This window comes from Diadema antillarum, unplaced genomic scaffold, assembly GCF_040938485.1.
Source record: "Diadema antillarum isolate AM-2024a unplaced genomic scaffold, OU_Dant_1.0 scf00000030, whole genome shotgun sequence".
NCBI classification, from domain to species: Eukaryota; Metazoa; Echinodermata; class Echinoidea; order Diadematoida; family Diadematidae; genus Diadema; species Diadema antillarum.
In genome coordinates, this window is record NW_027270919.1 from 1582705 (window position 1) to 1603105 (window position 20401).

At 38.6% G+C, this 20401-nt stretch overlaps 1 protein-coding gene across 1 annotated transcript in view; it reads right to left on the reverse strand.

The window, feature by feature from the left end:
- Positions 1 to 6515, reverse strand: part of LOC139740942 (splicing factor 3B subunit 1-like) — a 30561-nt gene extending 24046 nt beyond the window's left edge. Inside the window, exons 1-4 of the mRNA XM_071651531.1 lie at positions 6494 to 6515; positions 1446 to 1654; positions 942 to 1034; positions 5 to 122 (exon numbers count right to left, since the gene is read on the reverse strand). Of these exons, the coding sequence (XP_071507632.1) occupies positions 5 to 122; positions 942 to 1034; positions 1446 to 1654; positions 6494 to 6515 (442 nt within the window). The remainder of the gene's footprint in view (positions 1 to 4; positions 123 to 941; positions 1035 to 1445; positions 1655 to 6493) is intronic.
- Positions 6516 to 20401: the final 13886 nt, after the last annotated feature.

Consider the following 20401-nt stretch of genomic DNA (forward strand, 5'->3'; position numbering starts at 1 on the left):
CCACCATCAAGAAAGGGGTCGTTCCTCTCCGGCGACATCTTGCTGCGAATACGGCGCCCCCTGTACTCGTCTTCTCGATCAATGATGCGAGGGACCCGATGCTCGGCCATGGGATCATAGTCCTGCGAGAAGAACGTTATGATTTGACTGCATGATTCATTTCTATCACACATGCACACAAATGATGTGATAACTCATCCTGAGAACACATTCATTAGCTTATTTGCCACATTTTGTTGCCTAACCATGGTGCTTTGTATATTGTAAGCCATCATTGACTACCTGCCAAATATGGAGCTCATATTGCAAGAAAAGAAATGAAACAAAAGGAAGTAAAATTTGGTAGATGAGAATTTCTACCAGTCTCTCATACATGTATCTTAGCAGTTTAATCAAATTGATGCAAAAAAACCTTCACTGAATATTTGATGAACCATTTTATTTCCAACAGACATATCAAAATTATTCTCATGAAATAGACACAGCTGAGCAGTATGCAGTTAGCCATTTCTAATTACCTCAAAGGCCATTCTTTGGTCCTTGTACATGTATGTGAAACTATTAAAGACTCCTGCCTTTCTACACAGAAGATTGAACAAGTCAACAACAAAAATTCAAAATAAAAGTTAATGGCAGCGAATTTATTCTTTAGAGCCAGATCAGACAATGTCGAAGAACAGAAATATGTAAAATACTTATTTGTTATGTTTACTACAGTTTCTCAAGAACTAGTCTACCCCAGAATTAAAAACAAAGAAACAAAGAAACAAACACCTCCATGCACCAATTATCCAATACTTCATGAAATTTTCTTATACTAAAAGTGACCTGCACACTATCAGAGTCTGTAATACCAGGTGAATGGAGTAAACAACAACATAATAATGTACTTAATATATAAAAACAAAGTTTTTTTTTCTCTTTTTGTGTTTTTTTTTTACCTTGCCAGCATTTTGCTGTTCACTGAAGAGTGAGGAAGGAGCTGTGTAGGAATTTTTCTGCATCAAAGTCGTTGAGCTGTAATCATCTTCATCCTGAAGAAAACAAAAACAGAGAAAACAAAACATTTCAAGTATTACTTTCTGGACACGTGATAACTCTACACATTGTACATTATCAAGCTTACTTTAAATGTCACATGCTTTAAACAAAATCTAGCATGTCGCATTTATGGACTACTATGTATGCTTCCGAGCTCAATCTACAGTCACTCTGAAAATGATACCATTTCCAGCTATAAACTATGTTTTGATTAAAGCTCCAAACAAAATAGAACACACAAAAGCTACAACCATGTACTTTTGTAGAATATGTACATGTATGTATAATACAAATCTATGCACTATTTCTTTAATTCTTTTAAAGTTTTTAGGGCTGTTACACTTACGGGCAAAAAGGTTAAGTTCTACGTAGACTATGCACAGACATCATTTCAGTCCACTAACCTCATCTGCTTCGTTTGCAGGGATGGAATACACATAGCCGTCATATTTGCTATGGGCTTTGCCATCGTATATTTCGTTGTCGAAGTGGCCTGTCTCAGCGAAGCCAATCCTTTCGCCATTTTCCGTTCCATTGGTCTGGAGATCGTCCGCTGCTTGGTTTCGCAGAGAAGAGGTGCGTGACTGCAACTCATGAATTTGCCTTTCAAAATCTGCCAGAGAAATTCAAGTGACATATAACTGACATGAATATTCAACTCAATACAAACAACTACACGGTGTGTGACTGAAAGTTGAAATGAAAAACAAAATACACTAGAAATGGAATAAAAGTATCATAACATAGTCTCTCAAAACATAATCTGACTATGACAATGAGTTGATATACTCTAGTACGAGGTTTTTTTACCACTTGCAATGTTAGACAGATTTTTAGGAAACAGAGAGTATCCAAAATGAAAAAGAAAAAAACTTAGGAAGGAAAGAGAGAAGAGACAGGTTCTAAAAGAAAGGAGGAAAAAAATAAAGAAAGGAAAGATCAAGTGAGATTGAAAAAAGACAAGGAAAAGTAGAAATTACGCGGTGCGTAACATATGTCCCCGCCGGAAGTAGCATTTTGTAACAAAATGTGCAATATAGGTAAAAAATCAAGGTCAAAGGTCAAAGAAGTCAAAGGTCAAAATTCTGTGTAGAAGTTTTGAAGCCCTCACCTAGTGCCATCACATAAAGCAAATGGAATCGAAATTGGGTTAGAAATGGCGAAGGAGTAGCATTTTGTAGCCAATGTACAATATAGGTCAAAAATCAAGGTCAAAGGTCAAAGAAGACAAAGGTCAAAATTCTGTGTAGAAGTTTTGAAGCCCTCACCTAGTGCTATCACATAAAGCAAACGGAATCGAAATCGGGTTAGAAATGGCGAAGGAGTAGCATTCTGTAGCAAAATGCACAATATAGGTCAAAAATCAAGGTCAAAGGTCAAAGAAGTCAAAGGTCAAAATTCTGTGTAGAAGTTTTGAAGCCCTCAACTAGTGCCATCATATAAAGCAAACGGAATCGAAATCGGGTTAGAAATGGCGAAGGAGTAGCATTTTGTAGCAAAATGTACAATATAGGTCAAAAAATCAAGGTCAAAGGTCAAAGAAGTCAAAGGTCAAAATTCTGTGTAGAAGTTTTGAAGCCCTCACCTAGTGCCATCACATAAAGCAAACGGAATCGAAATCGGGTTAGAAATGGCGAAGGAGTAGCATTTTGTAGCAAAATGTACAATATAGGTCAAAAAATCAAGGTCAAAGGTCAAAGAAGTCAAAGGTCAAAATTCTGTGTAGAAGTTTTGAAGCCCTCACCTAGTGCCATCACATAAAGCAAACGGAATCGAAATCGGGTTAGAAATGGCGAAGGAGTAGCATTTTGTAGCAAAATGTACAATATAGGTCAAAGGTCAAGGTCAAAGGTCACGACTGAAATTCTGTGTAGAAGTTTCAAAGCTCCCATGTAGTGCTATCATATAAAGCAAACAGAATCAAAATTGGCTCATAAATGACAGAGAAGTAGCAAATTGAAGATTTTGATCACACACGGACGCACACACGGACACACGGACACACGGACACACGGACGGACGGACGGACAGACGGACGGACACACGGACACACACACGTACGGAGCCCGTTTCATAGTCCCCTGCTCGAACTCGTTCGGCGGGGACAAAAACTATGTAAAGGAAAGAAAAAGGTACTTATGAATACAAAAATGTGAGGAGAAATAGATATATATTGGAGAGGAAAAAAAGAATATACACTTGTAGATATGCAGATGAACGGAAAGACGGATGGAAGAAAACAAAGAACAGATAAGAAGAAAATATGCATCGAAAAGGAAATGATGAAAAGTTGGGAGGAAAGAAAGAAAAGATTACTAGGAAGGAAAGAGAAAGACATACAATTGTATAGGTGCAGTCCGACCTCTCCTATCCGAACATGTTGGGACCAGCGCTCATCCAGATAATGGATTTGGCTGGATATGGGAAACTCAATGTGCGTGTTTATACAGGAGCCTCTCGCATCGGCGCGCATGAGCCGGTATTTTACCTCCCGCATGAGCGCTTATTTCTCGTGTTTATACAGAAGTCAAAATACCGGCTCATGCGAGCCGATGCGAGCGGACCTCAGCTGAACCGGACCTCTCGAATTTTGGGGTCAAGCATAGGTCACGTTCGCAGTACAGTTTATTGCATGATGGGAAAAAATGAAAAAAATCAAGATGGCACCGGCAAAGTCATCAGGACCACCAAGCTTGAAGGTCATTCTTGTAACGTCCCTCTTGACAACCACCCGGCCAAATGATCAACTGAAATCCAGTTTTTCAGTAAGAAGGAGAAGACGTGGTTTGATCATGACAGATATTAAAATACACGCTTTCCAGTTACCTCTCGAATTTCGGTCGTCTGTATAAACACACAGCAAAATACGCGAGGCTCCTCTCGCATCGGCCCCCTCAAAAGGTGGCGGACAGAACCTCTTGCATGAGCCTGCATTTGGCTGCATATGCCGGCATACGCCGTGTTTATACAGAGCAAAATTCGAGAGGTCCTCTCGCATGAGCCGGCATGAGCCGGCATGAGCACGTATTTTGCTTCTCTGTATAAACACGCTCAATGTTTAATGTACACAGATGCCTACCCAATGGTATAGTACATGTATCAATTTTTGCGTGATCATGTCACATCCTCGTCACCTGATCTGCGTTGAAAGAATTTTCTGATAATTTGCTCAATGAACAATGGCCTGTACTGTGCCTTTATTTTCATGAAAAGATTTCTGTCCATTTTCTTGCGATGACTTGGGCATAGCGTATGTTAGTGAATGTCTGAATGCACGTTACTTAGAGTAACGTGCCAAAGTTTGGTACACGTAGCGGTTTTCGTGCTATAGTTCCAAAATAGATGCCAAGTCTTGAGTGTATCTTTCATAGGAACATTTTGTGTCAATATGATGACATTCTAAATGCATGCTGCAATGCATATTTAAGATATAAAAATTATAAAAGAAATTTTGCAATAAATTGGTTTTTATATTACCTCCTTTGGTGCCGTGTTTGGTACAGTGCGTCCTTGATTGGTATACACACATGATTTGTATGTGCTGTAATACAACTTCATTCAATTGCATGCATCAACATTATCACCCGTAAGAATCATGTAGCTGTACCAGTCATGGCAAGGCCCTGTCTGGAGGCAAGGCTGATAGTAATAATGTAAATATCTCTACAAGCTCACTAGTCATTTGTAATCTGGCTGCTGTTGACTGAACATCAAGACCAAAATCACTTGCACAAAAGATAACTATTCACCATTCAGTGCGCAACAACTGGTAAATAGCGGTCCAAAATGAGGGCCACTAATTTCCAGCTTGAAATCTAGTTTGGCAAGAGGTCATGAAGATCAAAAACTTTTTGTGAAGCTTTACTGGTCTTTGCTGCCCCGTTTACTGTGAATTCAAGAGGTAACACTAACAGGCTACATCTTTCAAACATGATAAACGGACAAGGCTATGAACTATTTATTAGATTCAGTGTGTCAAAGAATACTACATATGTAGGCTGTACCAATCATGGCGCTGTAGATCGTGTACCAATCACGGGCTCGTTGCTCTAGATGAAAATCAGATGTGAATGTATGTTTATGTTGGGAATATGTAATGCATGTAAGTTTGTGTAGGAATTTTGTTTGAGTCTGAAATCCCCCATTTCCTGCAATCATTAGATTGAAAAAAAAAAAAAAAAAAATCATGCCTGAGGTTGCATCCAGATAATAGAGAGATCCAGATAGAGGGAGGCCGGACAGGAAAGGTCGGACTGTAGATCTACTTCAAAAATGAAAGGAAAAATAGGAAGAAATAAAGATAAGGGAATGCACACACACTCACACAAACATCACATTAAACAACAAACATAAGATGCTCTGCTGGCCTGTAATCTCCTGCATGATCCTGACCAATCAAGCAATGCCAATTCAATTACATTCGATTGTGAATTCAGAACGACAGAATTGCGCTGCCGTGCACCGTGGTGAGAACGTGTGCGATTGATTTAAATATGAACATTCATCATTTTGAGAATGTAAAGAGAAGAAAAACTCAGGTTAAAGGTTTTCACATATTGCCTGAGCTTAAGATTGAAGTTAAAGCCAATAAACTGGAATTTAGGCATCATACTACATACAACAACACCAGCAAGTACCCCGGGCCGTGGCTGTACGCCCGACTATACTGTACGACCATATGTGGTCGGACCGGACAAGTTGTGGGACCGGACTTTTTACTTCCACAAACACAATAAAATCCCATAAAATAAGCATAAAATACAATGGCTTTTGAATAAATAAAATATTTTATACCAATTTTTGAGGTTGGCCCTAACTTCTCTAAAGCAGAATTCGGCGATTTGTTTCATGATTTGTCAACCAGAAGAAGCGCGCAATATTCTATCAGTATCACACGCGTGGTGTGAAACTTGTGCGCGTGTTTGAGTCAGAAACAACAAACTTCAGTGTTAATCCATTCCCATAATAGACAATACACGCAGGCTGGTTACATTTGCAAGGCCCAGGCCAGGGTTTCAGTTAAGTTCTCTAATTACGACAGAAATTGATTTTGTTCGCTTTACTTTGGAAGAACTGTTAAGTATCATTTTCAGAACCTCATCATTGTGTGTTGGAATATTTTTATTGAGAATGGCAATGTGAAAAATTCATCTAAATCTCAACTTTTTAAGTGTCCCGGCCGGGTATACAACCCCCATGATACATTTAATATGTCACTAACATGTTAGAATCATTTGCGTGGTACACAAACGTACAGTAAAGCCAAACCACTCGAGTCCATCGTGGCAACCCGTCATAAATACGACATAAAATATCAACCAACACTTCCATTTTCATTCCTCTACATCACCACATGTTCACTATCACTTGATGATCAAAAGCAAGCATATCATTACAACTTGAGCGGTGTATTACACGAATAATCTAGGCGTAATATTTGCCTTGTTATTACCTTCTCTCGTAACGGCCGCCATCTTGACGATCAATACGTATGTACGTACGTACGTACGTAAATGTACGCACGTCCGCGCACGCACTAAAGTATACTGTACTTGCTTATCATTGTACGGCCCTGCGCACACTGTTCATGCATTGCGTATGCCATGATGGTAAAGTGCGTTTCGCAAACGTAGAACAAGGTGTAAGACTGTAACTAGAGAGGTAATTTCGTCCCACCTCCCAGCTGGTTGAGCTCAACATGCTCATAGAACAGTATATGGCGCTAGACATAGGCCTAAAAATAGAAACAAAAATGCATTGGCGAAATCCAATACCAAAAAAAGTAACAATTATGAACAATGTTGATAGCATTTATAGTGATGAATGAATAATATTAACAAGTTATCTTTGAATTTCCTGAAAACCAACTATAATAATTATGCTATTTAGCAATTCATTATCATCTTTACCAGGCCATATACTCTTTAATAATGTGCAAATAGACAAAGTCACGAATACAAAATTTCTTGGCCTACGTATAGATGACAAATTGAAGTTGGAGAATGCATATATGCTATCTAAGTAAACTTCTTTCCAGAAATGTTGGCGTTATCAATAATATAAAATCTATATTTCCAAAGAATATATTGCGTATGCTATACTCAACCCTTGTACTACCCTATCTCAATTACGGCGTTCTTGCCTGGGAAAACTCAGCAAAATTGTACCTGGATAAATTATTATTACTCCAAAAACGGGCAGTGAGAATTATTTCTGGTGCAACATCACGTTCTCACACTAATGAACTCTTCTATGAAAATAAATTACTAAAAGTACAGGATATATATTTTATGAATCTAGGATCCATTATGTACAGCTCGAAGGATTCTGAATTTCCACAAGTCATTTCGTCACTTTTTGTTATGAATGAACAAGTGCACTACACTCGGCAGTCTTCTTCTTACCACCTGCCATCCATTAGAACCAATTTTAAACACAATACACTTGCTTTCGCTGGACCAAAATACTGGAATTCTTTAGACTATTCTCTTCAACAAACCATAAGCCTCAAAACATTCAAATACAAATTAAAACTAAGTCTTTTGAGTAAATATGTTACGATGTAACTAGTTTTTTATAATCCTATACGAAATATCTGGACACTTTTACCCAATAAGGTAATCTTATATCATTTTTATATGGTATATCATTCATGTGGAATTCCTATTCATTCTAATTCCATTGTTTATTTTTCTTTCTTTTTTCTTCCTCCTCTCTCCCCCTTTGGTTCTCACTTTATTTCCTCTATTTCTCTCGTTCTCTCCCTCTCTTTCTCTTTCATTTTTACTATCTTTAAGATGTATATATGTATAAGTTATGTAAATATGTTTCAGGAGTCTGTATATATGTTATATTCTCAATCACTCTGTACATAATTATGGATATTACTCGTTGAATGGTGACCTACAAATTTTACAAGCTATGCTTTTAGTTGGGTCACCCCATTTCCGTTTTGTATAGCAACTCTATATTCTGTTAATTCATGCTGTTATATTACTGTAATATTATGTGTCAACATGCAATCATCAATGCAATGCAATGTAAATGAAAATGCAAAAATGCAATGTAAAATGCAATGCAATGTAAATGGAAATGGAAATGGAAATGGAAATGGAAATGAAATGAAATGAATAAATTCAATTCAATTCAATTCAATATTATTGTCACCTGGCCTATGTGTCATACAGATATGCTGTAGGCATACAGTCATATCTGTTTGTAACATGACAGTAAATAAAAAGTGCAGATGATGGTCATATGGACCCCGAGAAGCACAACGAAATATTTAGGGGGCCGTTATGATAAAATACAAATCATGATAAGATCTACTAACACTGAGATCAATTGAAAAGAAGAAGAAAAAAATAATTAAAAAAAAACACTAAAAACCCACAGTGCAGTGCAGCTAGGCGTACGGATAAAAACATCCTTTTAAGCTGGAATTCCCTCTTAGGAAATACTGTATACCAAAAGTCCCTTTGCAAGATTTTTTTATCTTTTTTTTTTTTCATGTTCCACTAGACTTCATTCATGTGCATTGTTCAAATTGTTGTCCAATTCCTATATTAAACACTTCTTTCTTCTCTCCTCTTCCTTTCAATTTTCCCTGTCTTTTGTTCTTCGTACACTTGTATTAATTGTTACCGTCTTCTCTCTCTCGCTAGTCTCGCGTCTTACAGTGTATGCGTGTGAGTAATTGAATGTGTGTACGAATGTGTTGTTGTCATATTTTCCCGGTACACGTGGTTCAGTGAACAGTGTCCGGGCATTAGCATTGGTATTCTATTTTTTTTTTCCGACCTGTGTATCTCAAAATACTACATGTATATTGTTATAAATGACTTAAATAACTTATATTAAATACTTGAATAGTATATCATTTACTCATTATTTATCTAGCGATCCACGTCCGACAAGCTTTGCTTTTTAGTGGATCACTATTTTCCATAATCGAATTTATTTTCCGCTCGCCCACGAAGTATCTATACATTGTTCCTCCTAATTATTGTATATATGTTGTTCTGAAATTTATCTCGTATACTACATGAATCTTTTGCAAACGTTTGAACAATATTATTTCATGACATGTATACTTTGTACTATGTTTTTGATTTTCGTTGATTGGAAATAAACTATGATTGAACTGACTTGAATTGAACATCACTTCGCAATGAGTGATGAGCAACACGGCTGACGTGTGTAAAGGCCTTTACCCAGACGGTGAGTGCTTGTGTATTAAAGGAAAGCTGAATAAGTGTCTATAGGACACCTATAACAACAGTACCTAGGTGTTTCAAAAAACATTTTCCACTTTTGATTCTTAATAATTCAAAAAATGTATATCAGATAACACTGTCATTGATATAAGTGATAGCTGAATAGTGTACAATTTGGTTGAAGGTGGTTTAAATATGAAAGCATAAATCAATATCATGAAATCCATGATTAATTTTACAGTTAGGTTCCAGACTTTGCTCTATTTTCAACCCTCTGTACAAAATTTCACTTTGCACAGGGGTCAATGGGTGTGTATGGGAGTGTGTGGTTAACACCCTGACAATGGTCCTGAACAATGGCCAGGGTTTGAATGCTTCATTATTTATTCATGAGAAATTCCACTATCACAACTTGTCTTTATTCAGCCTCTGGCAGTATCTGTGTAAAGTCAAACGCCTGTGGATACTGTCGTTCAGTCACAAAATTACAATGAATACCTGAAGTCTGTTCTATCATAAACGTGGTGACAGGAAGCAAAGAAAATCAATTAGAGTATCCACACTTGTGTATGTGGAGCCTTAGATAAATCTACTGTGAAACAAATCGCCCCAATGATAAATGCTGCTGAACTCTTTACCAAAAATGATCTCTTTTTATCGAAAAAGCGAAAATTGTGTCAGACTATTTGATTAGTAGACAGTTGTATTGAAATGAGGAACTGAAGATCGTTTATTCTTATTTATATCCCAAATTTAGCGATATGTGAAGCAAAATTTGAAAATGAGTGCCAGCTGGAATGAAATATGGTGTTTGCAAGCACTTTACCGTGCATGAATTCAGACTAGCAGTGCCCAGGGCAATCCACATGAATTATTGATTAAGCATTCATGTGCCAGAGAGCGCGAGACTGACGCCTAGTCAACAGGTGATTCAGGCATATCCATTGTTCAGGGCCATTGTCAGCACACACTCACATACACATCAGTGGTTCCTGTGCGAAGTTCAATTTTTGTACAGAGGGTTAAAATTTGACCAAAATCTGAAACCTTACTTCAAAATCAATCTCAGATTTAATGAAACTGATTTATGCTTTCACGTCCAAATCACATCCAACCAAATTGTACACTATCCAGCTATTACTCATATCAATAACAGTTTTATTGAATGAATATTTTTTGAACTATTAATGATCAAAAGTGGGAAATGTTTTTTGAAACACCTAGTATATAGGCATTAATGCATTATGACTATGATTAAAAGAAAGAAAAGCATGCATAGTTTGGACAGACATTGCATTGACGACGCATGGCAGGTTGCCATAGAATGGAAATTATAACATAAATATAGTAGGGCCTATGATTTAGTGTAATTGATTCCTATCACTGGAAAAATGTTTATCATAGATAGGCCTACTATAGACGTACGTAGGGGTCCTATTCTTGTACAAAAAAGCATATAGAATGTATAGGCCTATATTTTATACGAACAGCGTTCTGTTTTGTTTTCTTGATTATTGCAACAGTTTGATATAAGTAGTACTTTTATTAGGTGATACGCTATCAGCGTATCACCTATTGTGATTGTCAAAATCTCTCTTTATTTTTTTTTATTCTTCTTTCTTTCTGGACAATTTTGTGTCGTCAATATCTCAAGAATGACATAACGAAATAACATGACATTTTCAGTCAACATGTCTCATGACAAAATCTAGCCACAATAAGGTTTTCATGACAGTAACATATCTATGACGTCATCTAGGCGCCATTTTGTGATTTTCGGACCTTGTCACATGATCGATCATAACTTCATAACTAGATGTCATTTCTGTATCATTTTCGGTGGACATGAAGTTCAGGTCACGCTCTATCTTACTTTTTAACGCTAGTTACACAGGTCATCATTACGCGCGCGTAAGCGCGCGTCAAAATTTTAAAAGGCTCAAAACGACTTCCCAATGGGAAATCTCGAAGTTTCAGACAATTTTAAGCGTTTCAAACATTTTCTCGCGTGCGCGTCCGTCCGCGCAATTCCGCGCGCAGAGCCCGTAAGCAACATGAAAATGCAATTTTTTTGACTGATTTGGATTCCTGATACTTTGAGTAACAATATCCATTGATTTCCGATCGATTTCGACCTATAACAAAGGAATGCACTGGCGTCAAAGTTGAAATTCCACGTGCGCGTCTTTCTGCAAATATAGTGAAAAAACATGTCTTTGTTTATTTCGCCATGGCTCTTTAAATCGTCCGTTGACCCTATATTTCTATTGCATATTACAAAAGTATATGAATTGTAAATAACATTCCTGGTATCAATATTGCCAGGAAAACGCGATGACGTCATCATATCGTCATTTTAGATGAAAAAAGTGGAATTGATTTTTTTGAGGTACTGTTTCTGACATTCATTTGCTCGTATCTCTGTTGTTTAAGCTCAATATTATCCCAAATTCAGATATGTTGCAGTTTGAACATTTGCCTTTCAAGTCCATGTGATGGTTTTGAAATATGATGACGTCATCACACTAGAAATTGTGATTAAAGGTAAAGACTCAAAATCAGACAAGTTTACGTGTTATGTCTATGGGAGGTGATTTTTTTTTTTAAACCATGCATTGACTTGACAACGTTTAAGCACCTTTACCTCATCTGATTTTGCTCCATTTCCTCTGAAACATAAATATGTTGTAGTTTAGACAATAAGCTTTAGTAATCATGCATTTTATGTTTTCAAATCTCCTCATCAGGTTGACAATTTTGCAATTTAAAACTGAAAATGAGAATGCAATCTGTACGGAACGATTCCCAATTTTTCTTTGCAACTGTATATTGATCGAATCCACGCTGCCACTTGTGAGAAATTGAATAGCGCCATCACAAGTCGACACTGTCACAATAGTATTTACATTTAAGTTTTGCACTCGATCTTCAGGACAGCAATGTGGCATAATCTGTTAGCGCGCTGGTTCTTCATAACGCCATACCGGAAGGCGAGAGGTTCGACCCCCGCAGGACTTTTATCCGTTCTTTCTTCTTTTTTTTTCTCTCTTTTTTTTTCGGCAGTTCAGCTTTACTCCGATGTCATTTATCGTATTATTTTATCAAGTGTACGTAACCCGTGAACACGGCTGCTCTATTTCCCTTGCTTTGTATTGGAGTTTGGAGATTGGGTTTGCTTCAATAATTTTGTCACACTTAATGTTGTAAATTTCCCCTTGTTACAGTGTCCCGCTTGCCACGATTCGTTTTCTCTTTCCTTTTCTCTTCATTTGTTCTTGTTATACTGTAGCAGGATATTTAGGAACGTGTTCGTTTACATAACTAACATGAATGGGAACTGAATTAATTAACTCTAGTCCAGGTGCATGGCGTCTCGCTTATCTCTTTGGAATTCCAGGTTATTGTTTGACCAAATAACGGAGTTAAAGACAGGCAGGGAAGGAAGTGACTTGATATTGCTTCATAATGAGGAATTTCGGGCAACACCTTTCCAAGTGTAGTGATTATGACGGGGTTCTCTGTCGTTTATTTTCGTCATGGCTGTTTCACTAGTTAGCCATAGGTGATATTATGTTGCTGGCATCTGGGAGAATAGAACAGATCAGTACCAAACTGGAATAGCCCTATAAGCAATGTGGTAAGCGTTCAATTTTTTGCATCATCTTTCTTCTTTAAAGTCAATCACTACTGATCGAAATACGCAATATAATATGACACGTTCCACTGGTAGTTTAGGCAAAGGGAGTTAATGCATGATGCAATGATAAATGTGCTACCATTGATTTTAGAGACGTCATTGTGGTGTGGTACTGGTGATGGTAAGGGAACCATAGATTGCTTTTAAAGTAATGAGACAATCATTGGACCTTTGCATCAAGACCGTATTCCCATCTAGAATATAATGCATGTTCGTGCGGCGTTTTTTTTTTTAATCCTGACGTGGACATTTTTTTTTCTTGTTTTTAATTTAAGAATGTTATATCTAAATTTGTTTCTTTCCCCTAACATTTGTTTTTTGTTGAATATAGAGTTAGACGTTCCGTGATCGAGTAGAAGAGCAGCGATTTAGTTACAGTTTCAATGCATCTTGTTTACCATCTTCTCTGACATTAAATTGATGGTTTTTATATTTGACATTGTCTGTCTATTTGCCAGTTTATGCTCATAAACCACTGCTATAACAACTAATACATTTGCTTCACCTGTCACACGCAATGACATGGATTGCAGTTGTGCATGCAGTTTTCCTTTTGCCACCTCTCGTTTTTCTCTCCCCTTTTCCCTCACTTTGGTTTTGTTATACTGCAGATGGGAATGATTACAATAGCATAACCCAACTTAAAGTAGGAATGAGAACTGAATAAATTAACTCTGGGCCAGGTGTATATAGCGTCTCGCTCATCTCTTTGAAATTTCAGGTTGCCATTGTTCGACCAACGGAGTTGAAGACAGGCTTTATGTTGCTATAGAGGTATCTCGCGCCACATGAATGGAATGCATACGCTGTTTAGTATTAGTAATACACTTTTTCATGCCCATCCCTGCCAATAAAAGTGTGTTTGACGGGGTTCTGTGTCATTCTGCCTACGAGAAAGCAAAGTTTTATTTTCGCCATGGCTGTTTCTCTATGCGTAGCCGTGGGTGATGGGTGTTGTTGGCATCTGGGCAGTAAAGAACCGAGTATCATGCTATAATACCCCCCCCCCCGTTAGGTTCTAAGCGTTCAATACGGTGATATATCTTTCTTCTTTATTATATCGATCACTGCTGATGGAATTACAGAATTATGTTATGACACGTTTCACTCAAAGCTTAAAAAACAAAGTTTATGCACGATACAAGTAATGGTGCATGAGTCCTATAGGCCATTGATTTTAGATGAGAAATTATGATATGCCTAAAGTAGTGGTGTCATTGATTAGGAATTAATGACACGATTAAGCACTCCTTCCACTTCTAACTGTCCCCTTTGAATGTGTGTCGATCACGTGAGATCGTCATAAATTATCATTCACGTATAAGCTTACGTTCAAAGTGTACTCTTAGTTGGAGGAGACCTATAGTTACATGGTTAAAGGTGATGTTTTGCCCTTTTCTCTTTAATTGAGGTATCACTTTCGTCCAGGATAAATCACATTCTCATGTAAACAGACTCACTTGCTCTATATCCCCTGTTTTGTATCGGAGGCTTCATTGGTTTTACTGCTGGTAAATCTCACAGGCTTGTATATAGTTGTAAGAGCTCTCTGAACTGATCATTGTGATAGCAAGATTAGAGGGAGTCATATTGGTTATGTAAATAATGGTCAAAGGTCATGTTTTAAAAGGCCACTGTTAAAGCCAGGATGGTTATAAACACTTAATTGTCATGTTTTATTTGTACGTGCCGAGGATCACTTGGACCCCGTTTACAGTGCGAGGCTCGGCCGCGTTCGGTGTAAACGCGCAAAAGGCCAAATGCGGGGCCAAAATTGGCCTCGCATTAGGCCACGCTCTGGAGGTGGTCTCGGCCGCGGCCGAGCCGCGGTCGCGCCCGGCCTTTTTCTCAGTGTAAGCGCAAACTGGGCTAAATGCGCGGCCAATTTTAGTCTGGCTTCCAAACCCTCGCCTGTACTATTTCGCTATTCAGGATATTAACTACTTCAACGTCGAAAACTAGTATAGTTTAAGGTGGTTTTGTCCTGCAAAGGATTTTCTCCTTCGACAAAGGCCTTTGCCCGAACGGCGACTTCGTCGCCACGGAATTCAGTTGGCAAAGGATCTGAAAACCAGACAATACCAAATTGCGTTTGTTTAAAAGGGTAGAGCGCCACTACGACAAAATATTGAAAGGTTCGAATCAAAAGCGCGGCCGAGCCCGGCAGTGTAAACGGACTAAATTGCGGGGCTCGGCCTCGCAATTGAGGTTGTCCTTGATTGCAGCTCGGCCGCGGCTCGGCCCAGCCCCGCACCGTAAACGGGGTCTAAGTTTATGCACTGTAAGTACTCAAAAAGTCCGTAAATCGACTTAGTCGCACACGCACAGAATTTCCACTTAGTTTGTGTGACAGAAAAACAAATGTGATCTGAATAATGTAGGCCCAAAAAAGTTCAACTAAGTATCTCATTAGAACTTCAAGGTTCTGTATTACATTCTTTTCTTTGTCGATCACGGATGGCCGACATCTGATGACCCCAAGCGTATCACCTAACTCGTCTTCAGTGTGACGAGTTTCATATCTCGTTATACATTCAACTTTCTTTTATTTTGTAGAACACAGGTAAAATACCAACATTTCTATAATATAGCCGAATGCATGTTTTGATTGATGAAATCAAGCTATTAAAGGCTGGATCAAGAGGCGTCTTCATCATTAACGTCAGAGGTATAGTTAAAGCCGGTCATTAACATTTTCAGTGCAAATTGAGGAAAATATGCACACATTTCACACACATCCAGGCTTGATCTGGACACAGACCTTTCAGTGGCGGATCCGGGGGGAGCGCACCGGGTGCGCGCCCCCTTTATTTTCATTTGTTTATGTTTTTTTGTTTTTTTTAAACAGAAGAAATACAAAGAAAAAATGGGGGGAGGGATGTGCGCCCCCTTTGGTTTTGCAAAGGCGCCCCTCTTTACAGAATTCCTGGATCCGCCCCTGATAAGCATTAGTATTATTTCATTTTCATTACAAAGTTTATTACCCTCCCGGGTACGAGAGTATAGGATAGGCCCTATTATGTTGAATGTGACGATGCACATGTATTTAAAGGGGAAATACAGTCCAAATATGATATAGTCTGATAAAAAAGAGGAAGATCTTACGAGTTCAACGGTAAAAAAACCCCCTGAAATTGGATGAAAAATAAGAAACTGATGACATTTTGAAGTTGTGCTAATTTCTGCGAAACAGTTCTTGTATATGAATATGCAAATGAGTGAAGTAACCATGTCATACCTCACAATTTCCGGGCCATTGCTCGTGTACCAAAAAAAAAAAAAAAAAAAAAAAAAAAAAAAGATACAAAAATTCAATGTTTCTGTCATTGAAGTCTGAAACATGATGTTATTCCTGGTTGAACTTCAGAATAGTGATCAATGCAGGACTTGAGCCTGATCGGGCATAGATACATGCGTTTGAATGAAAAACGGGAAGATTTCAAAAACATTCCAATGTAGGCCCCAACTATAAATGGCAAGATGTGAGGGGATGACGTACATGCTCACTTTGCCATTCACATATTCATATTGACCGTTCAAGAACTATATTTAAAGAGCTTGCTTCCAAAAGGCGCTAAATCCGTTGCTATCCCAAATGATGGATTTAGCGCCTTTTGGAAGCAAGCCCTTAATTCATTTCCTAAAAATTAGCCGAACTTCAAAATGTCATAACTTCCTCATTTTTCACCCTATTTCGATCAAAATTTTACCGTTGATATTTTACTAATGAGTTCAGTGTTATCAGACTAAGTTATATTTGGACTGTAATTACTTCCATTAACGAAAGCTTAAATTCCTAACTTGTGAACGGATTATCAGATTTTCTATAATTCACCGCCATGTTTTCTAATATTTTCGCACTCACTGATTCATAACATTTGGAATGTATGATTCTTTTTTGTTATTTGGAAGTTAATTTCCTTCAAGTCTAAACCTCAAACCTCATGCGAGCGGCATGACTTTGAGTTTTCACCTTAAAGGGAATTAACCTCTTTAATCATCTCTTTGAACTGAAATTGATATATCTCGTGCAAGCATTATATTTGGGAATGGATGTGAAATTGTCAAAAAAAGTACCAAATCTGATATATGGAATGGAAATGAGCGAGGAAATGGTTAATCAAAAGGGGATATTCCCCCAGTAGGCCTATACATGAGTTTGAGTTTTTGGAATTGAAGTGAGAAGCTTGTGCTTTTAGAATTATTCAGATTTTTTTTTGTCAATCTGAAAAGTGTAGGCCCTATACTAAGGCTGGGGAAAGGGGCAGAGAGGGAGAGGGTGTGGGGTCTATCCCCTCCCAAGCAAGAGAGATTTAAGCATTTACATTCAGAATTGAAATTCAAAAATGTGGTGCACACTTCCGGGTGAAAAATTTTGACAATGATTATAATCCTATACTTAATAGAAAAGGTTGAAAGGGAGTGCCTTCACATGCATGTGTACACGCAACTTTGTTTTCCTTTTTTGGGGGGCCCTAACAGAATCGGGGGATGGGGTGGGGTGGTGGTGAATAATGGCAATTTAGTCTAGAATGCTATAGGCCCTATATTTGGAAAATTTTCACCCAAAAAGGTAATATGATACGTTGGTTCTTTATTCAAGTTGCAAAAACAAAATAAAACATTTTATTAGGCTTAAAGGGATCGTATAGTTTTGGTTGAGACGTAATTTCACGTTTCTAATATTTTTTTGGTGAGATAATGAGAAAATCCTTATGAAAATATGAAAGAGCAAGTGATTCCACGAGGAATTCAACGTTTAGTATATTTGATGATTTAAAATTGGTTTTGAAATGGCTGAGATATCCAGAACAGAGCGATTCTAATAAAGTGTGGGACCCACCTTTGATTACTATCGCTTTGCTTTACTCTGTTTTTGGATGTTTCAGTCATTCCAAACCCGATTTTCATCAAATAAACTTTGAATTCCTCTTAAAATGGTATGCTATGTGTATTAGTGTTTTCTTGAGTTTATAGCTCGCAAAAAGTTAAAACCCCAATTCTCATCTCCACCAATAAACTGTATCATCCCTTGAATTGCTATTATTGCATAGCTAATTAAATAAAAGATAATACTTGTTTGTTTGTTTTTTGTTTCATCCGACTTTGCTGGGGGGGGGGGGGGTGGCGAATCTTTTGATCTACTAAAAAGTAAATTGTTTTCAAAAGTTCTTCACAGCGTCGAGTCGTGGGCATGTTGGCTTTCTCCCTCTCCAAGAAGTAGGGACATAACACGCCACCATCGGCGACTGCCGGTTATGTAATTACGAATCGAATCGAGCAGAGTACTGGACGCTGTGCATGTATCCCTGGCTCCTGACGAACTCCACCTTTCCTTTTAATTATTTAGGTAAGTATTTTCGTGTGATCGTGTTATTAACTCCACTGATCTGTAGCCTAGGCAGAGTATAGCTGTCCTTATGCGAAAAATAGAACTTTCAAACGGTTACTAGTCTTTAAAAATGTGTTGTCGTAGCCGCAGCTCAATCTCTCTGTTTAGCTAATTAGTGTTAGTATACCGGTTACAACAAGGGAGTCTACGTAAGCATCTCGGCACCGTGGCAGCGGGACGGGACCGGGGCGCCGGGCGGGTTTTACGGGGACGCGACGAGTAGAATGGAATGAATGCTGCGCTGGTTGGTGTTGCCGTTGCTGGCCTCCCGCCCGCCCGGAAGGCTAGCCATCGATAATCCGAGCACTCTCAAGACTAACTTTTCATTACTAATCCACGTCAAGTCGTCGAGGCTTCCTGTTACGTACCCCTACCCCTGCCTGTTCATGATATCAGTTCGGGAAACCCACTCACAAGGGGGGCCCCTCCTTATAAGTAACCCGTCCCCCTTATAAGTAACCCCGTCCCCCTTATAAGTAACCCCCGGGGCACCCCTTATAAGGAGTCTCCACGCTTTTTTGCAATGCTACGCCAAAATGAAAGGACTGCGGCAATTCGCTTGACTATGTCCATAAAGCTTCACAAGTTTCCTAGTTACTCACGAATTTTGAGCAAAATCGGTTCGAGGCATCATATCTAAAATCATGGATTTAAATGCGATGTCAAACGAAAGTCTCCGTACTCAGTCGCCACGTCTGCACTCAAGCATTGCCGCGCCGCCGCGCCTGGCGACACTCACGCCAGTAATCGCTCGCATTTCAGCATTCGCATGGGTCGTTTGACATCGCATTTAAATCCATGATTTTAGATATGATGCCTCAAACCGATTTTGCTCAAATTTCGTGAGTAACTAGGAAACTTGTGAAGCTTTATGGACATAATCAAGCGAATTGCCGCAGTCCTTTCATTTTCGCGTTGCATTGCAAAAAAGCGTGGAGACTCCTTATAAGGGGTGCCCCGGGGGTTACTTATAAGGGGGACGGGTTACTTATAAGGAGGGGCCCCCCTTGTGAGTGGGTTTCCCGAACTGATATACCCCACTACTTGCAATGTGTGTTTGTCTGGGACTGTGTGAGTGCGGGACTGTGTGAGTGCATAAACTCGGTCTCGGGCAAGCTAGGCCCTGACCAGACCCTTCGCACAGCGGCTGCGTGTAGTTACGGGCAAGCAAGAGTGCACGTATCCATGCGTACGCTAGTAATCAAAAAGATAGTAGAGATAACAAGATAGGAAGGCACGTGATAAAAATGGTAATCACTGTTTGGGCACCCGTCCCGCTTCATCATGAATATTCATCATCTTCATGTATCCGTAATACCGTGGAAATACATGATTTTTACATTTCCCGGCAAGAGTTTTTACATTTCCCAGCAAAACTGAACATTTTTCCATCTCCCGGCGAGATATTTTAACATTCCCCATTGATGCAATTTGTCGAGATTTTTATATTTCCCGGCAATACATTTTTACATTCTATGGCACGTATCCAGCCTTCTGCCATACTAGTACAGTATCTTACTGCCTGATGAATATTCATAATGAAGCGGGACGGGTGCCCAAATAGTGCTTACCGATAAAAATGGACACAAAATGGCTACCCTACATGACGATACAAAAGAGAGCTAAGAACAAACTCAGTACACCTAGCAACATCCTTCAATCTCATTTCCAAAGGTAGTGGTATCTTTATTACGAATTATTATCTTAAAAAGATATAAAAATTATAATCGTACTCGTAGCTTTTTTTCGGTTAAGGGGATTATTTGAAGGACGAGATTTGAATTTGAAAGTAATAAGGATTATTATCGTGGAGGTAAAAATTTGGCAACAACATGATCTCACAATCAAAGACGCTTGATAAACAACAACATCTTCATAGACAGCGCGTCTCAGGCAAAGATGCACATCACCTGAGACGCGCTGTCTTTGAACTTAACTGAGTGGTCTCAGGTGATGTGCGTAATACGCATGATGACCGCGCGCTGTCCATTTGTTTTTGTACAGGGTTAGCGCGCACTTTCCTGTCTTATCAGTTAAGCGTCTTTGGCTAGTAAT